The 14322-nt window shown below is 47.4% G+C and overlaps 2 protein-coding genes across 3 annotated transcripts in view; one reads left to right on the forward strand and one right to left on the reverse strand.

Annotated features, from left to right (window-relative positions):
• Positions 1 to 5954, reverse strand: part of RARS2 (arginyl-tRNA synthetase 2, mitochondrial) — a 49425-nt gene extending 43471 nt beyond the window's left edge. Inside the window, exon 1 of the mRNA XM_038761308.1 lies at positions 5914 to 5954. Within this exon, the coding sequence (XP_038617236.1) occupies positions 5914 to 5949 (36 nt within the window). The 5' untranslated portion in view covers positions 5950 to 5954. The remainder of the gene's footprint in view (positions 1 to 5913) is intronic.
• Positions 5955 to 6077: 123 nt separating this feature from the next.
• Positions 6078 to 14322, forward strand: part of ORC3 (origin recognition complex subunit 3) — a 64963-nt gene continuing 56718 nt past the window's right edge. For both annotated transcript variants that reach the window (XM_038760962.1, XM_038760963.1), the window contains exons 1-2: positions 6078 to 6154; positions 13989 to 14043. In XM_038760962.1, coding sequence (XP_038616890.1) covers positions 6131 to 6154; positions 13989 to 14043 — 79 coding nt within the window. In that variant the 5' untranslated portion in view covers positions 6078 to 6130. The remainder of the gene's footprint in view (positions 6155 to 13988; positions 14044 to 14322) is intronic.

A 14322-nucleotide genomic window follows, 5' to 3' on the forward strand; every position in this document is an offset into this window, starting at 1 on the left:
TTGTCCCTGTCCCTCATGGGGCTCAGTCTCAATCATTTTACAGATGAGGTAACAGGCACAGAGAAGCAAAGTGACTTTGGGCAGGTCACTTAACTTACCTGTACCTCAGTTCCCTCATCTGTAAAATGGGGATGAAGACTGTGAGCCCCACGTGGAACAACCTGTTCACCTTGTAACCTCCCCAGCGCTTAGAACAGTGCTTTGCACATAATAAGCGCTTAACAAATGCCATCATCATCATCATCATCATCATCATCTCCATTTTCCAGATGAGGTAACTGGGGCCCAGAGAAACGACTTGCCCAAAGTCACAGAGCTGACAATTGCCAGGGGCGGGATTTGAACCCATGACCTCTGACTCCCAAGCCCGTGCTCTTTCCACTGAACCACGCTGCTTAACAATAATAATAATAAAATAACAATGGCATTTGTTAATTGCTTACTATGCACAAAGCCCTGTTCTAAGCGCTGGGGAGGGGGTGTACAAGGTGATCAGTAAATACGATTGATGATGATGATGATGATGATGATGATGATGATGATGATGATCAGGTTGTCCCACGTGGGGCAAGCGGCTGGTACAGTGCTCTGCACACAGTAAGCGCTCAATAAATACGATTGAATGAACGGGGCTCCCAGTCTTCATTCCCATTTTACAGATGAGGTAACTGAGGCCCAGAGAAGTGAAGTGACTTGCCCAAAGTCACCCAGCTGACCAGTGGCAGAGGTGGGATTAGAAGCCACGACCTCTGACTCCCAAGCCCAGCCCGGGCTCTTTCCACCGAGCCGTGATCCCCCTCCCGCGTCATTCATTCATTCAATCGTATTTATTGAGCGCTTACTGTGTGCAGAGCACTGTACTAAGCGCTTGGGAAGTACAAGTTGGCAACATCTAGAGGCGGTCCCTACCCAACAGCGGGCTCACAGTCTAGAAGGGGGAGACAGACAACAAAACTTGTACTTCCCAAGCGCTTAGTACAGTGTTCTGCACAGAGCAAGCGCTCAATAAATACGATTGAATGAATGAATGAAAACAAAACATTCATTCATTCAATCAATCATATTTATTGAGCGCTTACTGTGTGCAGAGCACTGTACTAAGCGCTTGGGAAGTCCAAATTATATAGAGATGGTCCCTACCCAACAGTGGGCTCACAGTCCAGAAGTCTGTTTTGTTAAGTCTATTTTGTTAACATATTAACAAAATAAAATAAATAGAATAAATGTGCAAGTATTGTTAACATATCAACAAAATAAAATAGAATAAGTACGTGCAAGTAAAATACAAGTAAAATATGTACAGTCTTCTGGACTGTGAGCCCACTGTCGGGTAGGGACCGTGTCTATATGTTGCCAACTTGTACTTCCCAAGCGCTTAGTACAGTGCTCTGCACACAGTAAGCACTCAATAAATACGACTGAATGAAGGTAAAATAGAGTAATAAATATACACAAACATATATATATATATATACACAGGTGCTGTGGGGAGGGGAAGGAGGTAAGGTGGGGGGAGGGGGAGGGGGAGAGTATATGCTGCCAACTTGTCCTTCCCAAGCGCTTAGTACAGTGCTCTGCACACAGTAAGCGCTTAATAGATACGACTGAATGAAAATAAAATAAAGAGTAATAAATACGTACAAATATATATATACAGGTGTTGTGGGAAGGGGAAGGAGGTAAGGCAGGGGGGATGGGGAGGGGGAGAGTGTATGCTGCCAACTTGCACTTCCCAAGCGCTTAGTACAGTGCTCTGCACACAGTAAGTGCTCAATAAATACGACTGAATGAAAGCAAAATAAACAGAGTAATAAATATATACAAACATATATATATATATATATATGCAGGTGCTGTGGGGAGGGGAAGGAGGTAAGGCGGGGGGGGATGGGGAGGGGGAGAGTGTATGCTGCCAACCTGTCCTTCCCAAGCGCTTAGTACAGTGCTCTGCACACAGTAAACGCTCAATAAATGCGACCGAATGAAAGCAAAATAAACAGAGTAATAAATATATGCAAACATATACATAAATATACAGGTGCTGTGGGAAGGGGAAGGAGTTAAGGCAGGGGAATGTATGCTGCCAACTTGTACTTCCCAAGCGCTTAATACAGTGCACTGCACACAGTAAGCGCTCAATAACTGCGACTGAATGAAAGTAAAATAAACAGAGTGACATATACAAACGTATATATATGCAGGTGCTGTGGGATGGGGAGGGGGAGAGTATATGCTGCCAACCTGTCCTTCTCAAGCGCTTAGTCCAGTGCTCTGCACACAGTAAGCGCTCAATACGACTGAATGAAAGTACAATAAACAGAGTGATATATACAAACATATATATATATATATATATATATATATTCAGGTGCTGTGGGGAGGGGAAGGAGGTAAGGCGGGGGGGATGGGGAGGGGGAGAGTGTATGCTGCCAACTTGCACTTCCCAAGCGATTAGTCCAGCGCTCTGCACACAGTAAGCGCTCAATAAATACGATTGAACGAAAGTAAAATAAAGAGTAATAAGTACGTACAAATAAAAAAAAAATATATATATATATATATATATACAGATGCTGTGGGGAGGGTAAGGAGGTAAGGCGGGGGGGATGGGGAGGGGGAGTGTATGCTGCCAACTTGTCCTTCCCAAGCGCTTAGTCCAGTGCTCTGCACACAGTAAGCGCTCAATAAATACGGCTGAATGAAAGTAAAATAAACAGAGTGATATATACAAACGTATATATATATGTATATATGTATATGTATATATATATATGCATATATATGCATATATGTATATGTATGTATATATATATGCAGGTGCTGTGGGATGGGGAGGGGGAGAGTATATGCTGCCAACCTGTCCTTCCCAAGCGCTTAGTCCAGTGCTCTGCACACAGTAAGCGCTCAATAAATACGACTGAATGAAAGTACAATAAACAGAGTGATATATGCAAACATATATATATATCTACATATATACATATATATAGATATATATATACAGGTGCTGTGGGGAGGGGAAGGAGGTAAGGCGGGGGGGGATGGGGAGGGGGAGAGTGTATGCTGCCAGCCTGCACTTCCCAAGCGCTTAGTCCAGTGCTCTGCACACAGTAAGCGCTCAATAAAAACGACTGGATGAAAGTAAAATAGAGTAATAAATATGTACAAATATATATATATATATATATATATATATATATATATATAAACAGGTGCTGTGGGGAGGGGAAGGAGGTAAGGCGGGGGGGATGGGGAGAGTATATGCTGCCAACTGGACCCTCCCAAGCGCTTAGTCCAGTGCTCTGCACACAGTAAGCGCTCAATAAATACGACTGATCGATTGATTGACTGAATGAAAGTAAAATAGAGTAATAAATATACACAAACATATATATATATATATATATACAGGTGCTGTGGGGAGGGGAAGGAGGTAAGGCGGGGGGGATGGGGAGGGGGAGAGTGTATGCTGCCAGCTTGCACTTCCCAAGCGCTTAGCACAGTGCTCTGCACACAGTAAGCGCTCAATAAATACGACTGAATGAAAGTAAAATAGTGATATATATATATATAGATATAGATATATAGATATAGATATGCAGGTGCTGTGGGATGGGGAGGGGGAGAGTATATGCTGCCAACTGGTCCCTCCCAAGCGCTTAGTCCAGTGCTCTGCACACAGTAAGCGCTCAATAAATACGACTGAATGAAAGTCCAATAAACAGAGTGATATATACAAACATATATATATATATATATATATATATATATATATATATATGCAGGTGCTGTGGGGAGGGGAAGGAGGTAAGGTGGGGGGGATGGGGAGGGGGAGAGTGTATGCTGCCAACTTGTCCTTCCCAAGCGCTTAGCACAGTGCTCTGCACACAGTAAGCGCTCAATAAATACGGCTGAATGAAAGTAAAATAAACAGGGTGATATATACAAATACATATATATATATATATGCAGGTGCAGTGGGGTGGGGAGGGGGAGAGTATATGCTGCCAACCTGTCCCTTCCAAGCACTTAGTCCAGTGCTCTGCACACAGTAAGCGCTCAATAAATACGACTGAATGAAAGTCCAATAAACAGAGTGATATATACAAACATATATATATATATGCAGGTGTTGTGGGGAGGGGAAGGAGGTAAGGCGGGTGGGATGGGGAGGGGGAGAGTGTATGCTGCCAACCTGCACTTCCCAAGCGATTAGTCCAGTGCTCTGCACACAGTAAGCGCTTAATAAATACGGCTGAATAAAAGTAAAATAGAGTGATATATACAAACGTATATATATATATATATATATATATATATATATATCTATATATGCAGGTGCTGTGGGGAGGGGAAGGAGGTAAGGCAGGGGGGATGGGGAGGGGGAGAGTGTATGCTGCCAACTTGCACTTCCCAAGCGCTTAGTCCAGTGCTCTGCACACAGTAAGCGCTCAATAAATGCAAATGAAAGTAAAATAAAGAGTAATAAATATATACACATATATATATGTATATATATATATATTTATATACAGGTGCTGTGGGGAGGGGAAGGAGGTAAGGCAAGGGGGATGGGGAGAATATATGCTGCCAACTTGTCCTTCCCAAGCGCTTATTACAGTGCTCTGCACACAGTAAGCGCTCAATACAACTGAATGAAAGCAAAATAAACAGAGTGATATGTACAAACACATATATATATATATATATATACAGGTGCTGTGGGGAGGGGAAGGAGGTAAGGCGGGGGGGATGGGGAGGGGGAGAGTGTATGCTGCCAACTTGTCCTTCCCAAGCGCTTAGCACAGTGCTCTGCACACAGGAAGCGCTCAATAAATACGATTGAACGAAAGTAAAATAAAGAGTAATAAGTACATGCAAATAAAAACATATATATATATATATATATATATATATACAGATGCCGTGGGGAGGGTAAGGAGGTAAGGCGGGGGGGATGGGGAGGGGGAGTGTATGCTGCCAACTTGTCCATCCCAAGCGCTTAGTCCAGCGCTCTGCACACAGTAAGCGCTCAATAAATACGGCTGAATGAAAGTAAAATAAACAGAGTGATATATACAAACGTATATATATATGTATATATGTATATGTATATATGCATATATGTATATGTATGTGTATATATATATATTATATATATATATATATTATATATATATATGCAGGTGCTGTGGGATGGGGAGGGGGAGAGTATATGCTGCCAACCTGTCCTTCCCAAGCGCTTAGTCCAGTGCTCTACACACAGTAAGCGCTCAATAAATACGGCTGAATGAAAGTAAAATAAACAGAGTGATATATACAAACGTATATATATATATGTATATATGTATATATGCATATATGTATATGTATGTGTATATATATATAATATATATATATATGCAGGTGCTGTGGGATGGGGAGGGGGAGAGTATATGCTGCCAACCTGTCCTTCCCAAGCGCTTAGTCCAGTGCTCTGCACACAGTAAGCGCTCAATAAATACGACTGGATGAAGTACAATAAACAGAGTGATATATGCAAACATATATATACACACAGGTGCTATGGGGAGGGGAAGGAGGTAAGGCGGGGGGGATGGGGAGGGGGAGTGTATATAAATAAATAGTCAATAGTCAATAGTCATCATCATCATCATCAATCGTATTTATTGAGCGCTTACTATGTGCAGAGCACTGTACTAAGCGCTTGGGAAGTCCAAGTTGGCAACATATAGAGACAGTCCCTACCCAACAGTGGGCTCACAGTCTAGGAGGGGGAGACAGAGAACAAAACCAAACATACTAACAAAATAAAATAAATAGAATAGATATGTACAAATAATAGTCAATAATAGTCAATAATAGTCAATAAATACGGCTGAATGAATGAAGGGGAGGAAGGAGGGAAGGCACCTGACGGGCGATGGAGCGGCGCAGGCCGCCCGCCATGCTGCCGGCCGACCGGAAGTCCCGCCCCCGGAAGCGCCGCGCCGGCCAATCCCGTGGCCGGGCCGTGGGGGGGGGGCGCGCGCCCCGTTTCGCCCTTTGACCTCTGACCTCTGCCCCCCGGGCCGCGGGGCACGCCGGGAAAGCCCCAATTGAACGGCCGTTGGTGAAAGGGGGGGGGCCCATGGCCACCTCATCCGTGTCCAAGGTGAGGGGGCCAAGGGGGGAGGCTGGGCTGCCCCCCCAATCAATCAATCAATCAATCAATCAATCAATCGTATTGATTGAGCGCTTACTGGGTGCGGAGCACTGGGCTAAGCGCTTGGGAAGTCCAAGTTGGCAACCCATACAGACAGTCCCTACCCAACAGTGGGCTCGCAGTCTAGAAGGGGGAGACAGACATTAACAAAATAAAATAAATAGAAAAGTTGTGTCCAACACCTCACAGGAACAGTGGGGCTCAGGGGAAAGAGAGTCCCAGGTCGTGGGTTCAAATCCCGCTTCCTCCACTGGTCAGCCGGGTGACCTGGGGGAAGGCACTCTTTTGGGCCTCAGTTTCCTCCTCTGGAAAATGGGAAGACTGGGAGCCCCACGTGGGACAACCTGATCACCTTGTATCCTCCCCAGCGCTTAGAACAGTGCTTTGCACATAATAAGCGAACCCGACTTGTACTTCCCAAGCGCTTAGTACAGTGCTCTGCACACAGTGAGCGCTCAGTAAATACGATTGAATGAATGAGTGGCTAACAAATGCCGTGGTTATTGTTAAGCCGCGTGGCTCAGGGGAAAGAGCCCGGGCTTGGGTGTCAGAGGTCATGGGTTCTAATCCTGCCTCCTCCGCTGGTCAGCTGGGTGACCTGGGGGAAGTCACTCTTTTGGGCCTCAGTTCCCTCCTCTGGAAAATGGGAAGACTGGGAGCCCCACGTGGGACAACCTGATCACCTTGTATCCTCCCCATCGCTTAGAACAGTGCTTTGCACGTAATAGGCGAACCCGACTTGTACTTCCCAAGCGCTTAGTACAGTACTCTGCACACAGTGAGCGCTCAATAAATACGATTGAATGAATGAGTGGCTAACAAATGTCATTGTTATTGTTAAGCTGCGTGGCTCAGGGGAAAGAGCCCGGGCTTGGGTGTCAGAGGTCATGGGTTCTAATCCTGCCCCCTCCGCTGGTGAGCTGCGTGACCCGGGGCAAGTCACTTCACTGGGCCTCAGTTCCCTCCTCTGGAAAATGGGAAGACTGTGAGCCCCACGTGGGACAACCTGATCACCTTGTACCCTCCCCAGCGCTTAGAACAGGCTTTGCACATAGTAAGCTACTAACAAATGGCATTGTTATTGTTATTATTGTTAAGCTGCGTGGTTCAGGGGAAAGAGCCCGGGCTTGGGTGTCCGAGGTCATGGGTTCTAATCCTGCCTCTGGTCAGCTGGGTGGCCTTGGGCAAGTCACTTCACTGGGCCTCAGTTCCCTCCTCTGGAAAATGGGAAGACTGTGAGCCCCACGTGGGACAACCTGATCACCTTGTATCCTCCCCAGCGCTTAGAACAGGCTTTGCACATAGTAAACGACTAACAAATGCCATTGTGATTGTTATTATTGTTAAGCAGCGTGGCTCAGGGGAAAGAGCCCGGGCTTGGGTGTCCGAGGTCATGGGTTCTAATCCCGCCTCTGGTCAGCTGGGTGACCTTGGGCAAGTCACTCTTTTGGGCCTCAGTTCCCTCCTCTGGAAAATGGGAAGACTGTGAGCCCCACGTGGGACAGTCTGATCCTGTATCCTCCCCAGCGCTTAGAATAGGCTTTGCACATAGTAAACGAGCCCGACTTGTCCTTCCCAAGCGCTTAGTACAGTGCTCTGCACACAGTGAGCGCTCAGTAAATGCGATTGAATGAATGAGTGGCTAACAAATGTCATTGTTATTGTTGTTATTGTTAAGCAGCGTGGCTCAGGGGAAAGAGCCCGGGCTTGGGTGTCCGAGGTCATGGGTTCTAATCCCGCCTCCTCCACTGGTCAGCTGGGTGACCTGGGGCAAGTCTCTCTTCTGGGCCTCAGTTCCCTCCTCTGGAAAATGGGAAGATTGGGGGCCCCACGTGGGACACCTGATCCTGTGTCCTCCCCAGCGCTTAGAACAGGCTTTGCGCGTAGTGAGCGAGCCCAACTTGTCCTTCCCAAGCGTTTAGTGCAGTGCTCTGCACACAGTGAGCGCTCAATAAATACGATTGAATGAATGAGTGGCTAACAAATGTCATTGTTATTGTTATTATTGTTAAACTGCATGGCTTGGGCGGGGGGGGGGGGGGGGGGGGGGGGGGGGGGGAAGCCCGGGCTTGGGTGTCAGAGGTCATGGGTTCTAATCCCGCCTCCTCCACTGGTCAGCTGGGTGACCTGGGGCAAGGCACTCTTTTGGGCCTCAGTTTCCTCCTCTGGAAAATGGGAAGACTGGGAGCCCCACGTGGGACAATCTGATCCTGTGTCCTCCCCAGCGCTTAGAACAGGCTTTGCACGTAGTAAGCGACTAACAAATGCCATTGTTATTGTTATTATTGTTAAGCTGCATGGCTCAGTAGAAAGAGCCCGGGCTTGGTTGTCAGAGGTCATGGGTTCTAATCCCGCCTCTGGTCAGCTGGGTGACCTTGGGCAAGTCACTCTTTTGGGCCTCAGTTTCCTCCTCTGGAAAATGGGAAGATTGGGGGCCCCACGTGGGACAGCCTGATCCTGCGTCCTCCCCAGCGCTTAGAACAGGCTTTGCACGTAGTAAGCGAACCCGACTTGTACTTCCCAAGCGCTTAGTGCAGTGCTCTGCACACAGTGAGCGCTCAATAAATACGATTGAATGAATGAGTGGCTAACAAATGTCATTGTTGTTGTTATTATTGTTAAGCTGCATGGCTTGGGGGTGGGGGGAAAGCCCGGGCTTGGGTGTCAGAGGTCATGGGTTCTAATCCTGCCTCTTCCGCCGGTCAGCTGGGTGACCTGGGGCAAGGCACTCTTCTGGGCCTCAGTTCCCTCCTCTGGAAAATGGGAAGGCTGTGAGCCCCACGTGGGACACCTGATCCTGTATCCTCCCCAGCGCTTAGAACAGGCTTTGCACGTAGTAAGCGACTAACAAATGCCATTGTTATTGTTATTATTGTTAAGCAGCGTGGCTCAGGGGAAAGAGCCCAGGCTTGGGTGTCCGAGGTCATGGGTTCTAATCCCGCCTCTGGTCAGCTGGGTGACCTTGGGCAAGTCACTCTTTTGGGCCTCAGTTTCCTCCTCTGGAAAATGGGAAGACTGGGAGCCCCACGTGGGACAGTCTTATCCTGCGTCCTCCCCAGCGCTTAGAACAGGCTTTGCACGTAGTAAGCGAGCCCGACTTGTCCTTCCCAAGCGCTTAGTGCAGTGCTCTGCACACAGTGAGCGCTCAATAAATACGATTGAATGAATGAGTGGCTAACAAATGTCATTGTTATTGTTAAGCAGCGTGGCTCAGGGGAAAGAGCCCGGGCTTGGGTGTCAGAGGTCATGGGTTCTAATCCCGACTCCTCCGCTGATCAGCTGGGTGACCTGGGGCAAGGCACTCTTTTGGGCCTCAGTTCCCTCCTCTGGAAAATGGGAAGATTGGGGGCCCCACGTGGGACACCTGATCCTGTGTCCTCCCCAGCGCTTAGAACAGGCTTTGCGCGTAGTGAGCGAGCCCAACTTGTCCTTCCCAAGCGTTTAGTGCAGTGCTCTGCACACAGTGAGCGCTCAATAAATACGATTGAATGAATGAGTGGCTAGCAAATGTCATTGTTATTGTTATTATTGTTAAACTGCATGGCTTGGTGGGGGGGGGAAAGCCCGGGCTTGGGTGTCAGAGGTCATGGGTTCTAATCCTGCCTCCTCCGCCGGTCAGCTGGGTGACCTGGGGCAAGGCAGTCTTCTGGGCCTCAGTTCCCTCCTCTGGAAAATGGGAAGGCTGTGAGCCCCACGTGGGACAATCTGATCCTGTATCTCCCCAGGGCTTAGAACAGGCTTTGCACGTAGTAAGCGACTAACAAATGCCATTGTTATTGTTATTATTGTTGTTAAGCAGCGTGGCTCAGGGGAAAGAGCCCGGGCTTGGTTGTCAGAGGTCATGGGTTCTAATCCTGCCTCCTCCGCTGGTCAGCTGGGTGACCTTGGGCAAGTCACTCTTCTGGGCCTCAGTTCCCTCCTCTGGAAAATGGGAAGACTGGGGGCCCCACGTGGGACAACCTGATCACCTTGTATCCTCCCCAGCGCTTAGAACAGGCTTTGCACGTAGTGAGCGAGCCCAACTTGTACTTCCAAGCGCTTAGTACAGTGCTCTGTACACAGTAAGCGCTCAATAAATACGATAGAATGAATGAATGCCTAACAAATGCCATTGTTATTGTTATTATTGTTAAGCAGCGTGGCTCAGGGGAAAGAGCCCGGGCTTGGGTGTCGGAGGTCATGGGTTCTAATCCTGACTCCTCCGCTGGTCAGCTGGGTGACCTGGGGGAAGTCACTCTTTTGGGCCTCAGTTCCCTCCTCTGGAAAATGGGAAGACTGTGAGCCCCACATGGGACAATCTGATCCTGTGTCCTCCCCAGCACTTAGGACAGGTTATGCACATAGTAAGCGAGCCCAACTTGTCCTTCCCAAGCGCTTAGTACAGTGCTCTGCACACAGTAAGCGCTCAAATACGAATGAATGAATGACTAACAAATGCCATTGTTATTGTTATTATTGTTAAGCAGCGTGGCTCGGGGGAAAAGCCCGGGCTTGGGTGTCCGAGGTCATGGGTTCAAATCCCGCCTCCACCACTGGTCAGCTGGGTGACCTGGGGCAAGTCACTTCACTGGGCTTCAGTTCCCTCCTCTGGAAAATGGGGGTGAAGACCGTGAGCCCCACGTGGGACAACCTGCTCTCGTATCCTCCCCAGCGCTTAGAACAGTGCTTGGCACATAGTAAGCACTTAACAAATGCCATTATTATTATTATTATTAAGCAGTGTGGTTCAGTGGAAGGAGCACGGGCTTTGGAGTCAGAGGTCATGGGTTCTAATCCAATTGTCAGCTGTGTGACTTTGGGCAAGTCACTTGACTTCTCTGGGCCTTAGTTACCTTATCTGTCAAATGGGGATGAAGACTGTGAGCCCCACGGGGGACCATCTGATCTCCTCGTATCCTCCCCAGAGCTTAGAACAGTGCTTTGCACATAGTAAGCGCTTAACAGATGCCATTATTATTATTATTATTATCCCCTCCCACCCGGCCCTGCTCCCTTGTGGGTGGCCGGGGAGGCCATCGTACTGATTCCATCGTACTGATTGAGCACTGACTGTGTGCACAGCACTGTGCTAAATGTTTGGAAAGGACAGTTCGGGTATAGAGAGAGACAGTCCCAACAACGGGTTCACGGTCTAGAAGGGGGGAGACAGACAACAAGTCCGATCCCCGTTGTTGGGGAGGGACCGTCTCTGTATGTTGCCGACTTGTACTTCCCAAGCGCTTAGTCCAGTGCTTTGCACACAGGAAGCGCTCAATAAATACGATTGAATGAATGAATGAATCCCAATCCACCAGGAAGCAGCGTGGCTCAGTGGAAAGAGCCCGGGCTTGGGAGTCAGAGGTCGTGGGTTTTAATCCCGGCTCTGCCACTGGTCAGCTGTGTGACTTTGGGCAAGTCGCTTCACTTCTCTGGGCTTCAGCTGCCTCGTCTGTCAAATGGGGATGAAGACTGTGAGCCCCACGTGGGACAACCTGATCACCTTGTATCCCCCCCCAGCGCTTAGAACAGTGCTTGGCACATAGTAAGCGCTTAAGAAAAAATATTATTATTATCATTATCCCAAAGAGACAGCATGGCCCATTGGCTAAAGTGCGGGAGTCCCAAGGTCCTAGATTCTTATTCTGCCTCCTATCTGCTGTGTGACCTTGGGCAAGTTATTTAACGCCTCTGGGCCTCACTGACCTAAGCGCTTAGTACAGCGCTCCGCACACAGTAAATGCTCAATAAATACGATTGAATGAATGAACTGGAAAATGGGAATGGAGGCGGTGAGCCACACCTGGGACAGGGACTGTTCCCAGCCCCATTTGCCTGTATCCACCCAGCTTCTAACCGCCTTTTTGCGGCTGCAGATCAAAAATGAAAAATAATAATCATAGGCCTACGATGGCATGGAAAAGCAGAAAGCAGCGCGTAGGCTGTGCTTTTATCGATGCACCCTGTCAAACCGGAATGCAATTTCAGCGTGGCGTTTCAATCGAAATGGCTCTTACATCTCTGTTATTAGGAAGCGTGACTGCCCAGTGTCGCACGGGGTTGGTTGGTTTCTTTCTCCTCAGCTTCGAAAGTGAACACAGGCCGGATGAAAAATGCAGTTATTTCTCCACCGCTTCTCCATGGCTTCTAAGGGATGACCGTGCAGGCTTGTGCATCTCCTGCAGGAAGATGTTTGCTTTCCAGCATGTGGGGAGCAGTAAAAGGTGTTGGATGGCTTGGAGGGTTTAAGCATTGTGGTCTAGTGGATAGGGCACGGTCCTGGGAGCCAGGAGGACCTGGGTTCTAATTCCGCCTCCGCCACAGATCTGCTGAGTGACCTTGGGCAAGTCATTTAACTTCTCTGAGCCTCACTTAGCTGTAAAACAGGGATTAAGAACGTGAGCCCCATGTGGGATAAGGGACCGTGTCCACCCCGATTAACTTGTATCTACCCCAGCACTTAGAAGAGTGCTTGGCACATAGTAAGCGCTTTAACCCAGTATTATTATTATCTATTAAGCGCTAGAGGACCTGTAAACTTGAAGTCAGGTCAAGCAGAAGTCAGTACACCTGGTGAGGCCCAACTTCAGTGGTCGGCTGTGTGCAGTTCAACGTGTAGAAGCAGTCGTCCCCAAGGACAGTAAGGAATGGTACATGCATTGATCTTTGTACACACGTGACTATACGAGGAGTCCATAGTTCTGCTTCGCATGCAGAGGATAGTAACTCCACTTCGACATGGTTTGAGACTTAGAAGTCAGATCCTTGGGCCCAGACAAGACTCCGAGGAGGGGTTGGTAATTGGTAAATGTGGGGAAGGCCAACACAAAGTTTGCTACTGACCATTATGTTTCTGAGTCTAATGATTTAAAAGACCGCGTAGTTTTCAAACCAGAAACCCCAGCGCTTAGAACGGTGCTTGACAAATAATAAGCACATAACAATGCCATATAGTAGATAAACAAGCATGTTTGAAAGCAGTGGGGAAGAAGCCATTGGAAAGTGAAGTGGCCAGGCTCTGGGTGACGGCTACTTTATCGTGGACTCATTTGACTACCCCAAAGTCACCAGGCAACCTGAACTGTTTCTTAGTGGGAAGCTTTAATTTTGAGTAGGGGAGTCCTTCAGGAAGTTCTCTGGCATGCCCTGGAGCTAGAAGGAGGGTGTATATATGTTTGTACATATTTATTACTCTATTTATTTATTTATTTTACTTGTACATAGCTATTCTATTTATTTTATTTTGTTAGTATGTTTGGTTTTGTTCTCTGTCTCCCCCTTTTAGACTGTGAGCCCATTGTTGGGTAGGGACTGTCTCTATATGTTGCCAATTTGTACTTCCCAAGCGCTTAGTACAGTGCTCTGCACATAGTAAGCACTCAATAAATACGATTGATGATGATGATGATGATCCCCAATACTCATTTGAGGAAACAGATCCGGAGAGGTTAAGTTATTTGTCCAACTTTCACAGGAGATCCACAGCAAAACCAGCATTCCTAATTCACAGCTCAATACACCTTCCATTTGCATATGCTGTGTATAGACCAGATATCTCTCATTTGCAAAATTGACTTACCTTGAGTTCAGTGTTTTCTCCCCTCTGCTCATCTTCTCATGGGAGATATCAAAGGCCTAGATAATCCACAGTTCAGGTAATCAGACTGGGAATGATCAGAAGTTGACTAGTTCCTCTTCAAAGAATGTGCAACAAAAGAGAAAGAATTCTAACCGTGCCCTCTTAAAGATATGCTACTATCCCTGTCAGTGGGTTTTTTGAATTTAGTGTTTTTGTTGTCATTTTCAGGGCTGCTTTGTGTTTAAGCCGAGTTCCAAGAAGAGAAAGATCTCTTTGTCAACAGGTGAGTGCACCTTCTTCATATGTAATGCATTTTAATGAACTGATTGATTCCAACATGGTTGGATTTTGTAAATCCCTACATAAAGCCCAGATTTAGTCGTGGATACTAAATTCATTTTGTAGTGCAGGTGGAAGGGAGAGGGGTAGCTACAGCGACAATGACTTGAGTGAGGATCTCAAGGTCGAAAGCTATGTTGGGTGATGAACTCTCAAGGAGGAGAACGCTGTGTTTTTTTTTTCCCTCCCAAAGGTACTTGCTATGCTTTGTTACCCCATAGCC

The sequence above is a fragment of the Tachyglossus aculeatus genome, chromosome 19 (genome assembly GCF_015852505.1).
Source record: "Tachyglossus aculeatus isolate mTacAcu1 chromosome 19, mTacAcu1.pri, whole genome shotgun sequence".
Taxonomy (NCBI): Eukaryota; Metazoa; Chordata; class Mammalia; order Monotremata; family Tachyglossidae; genus Tachyglossus; species Tachyglossus aculeatus.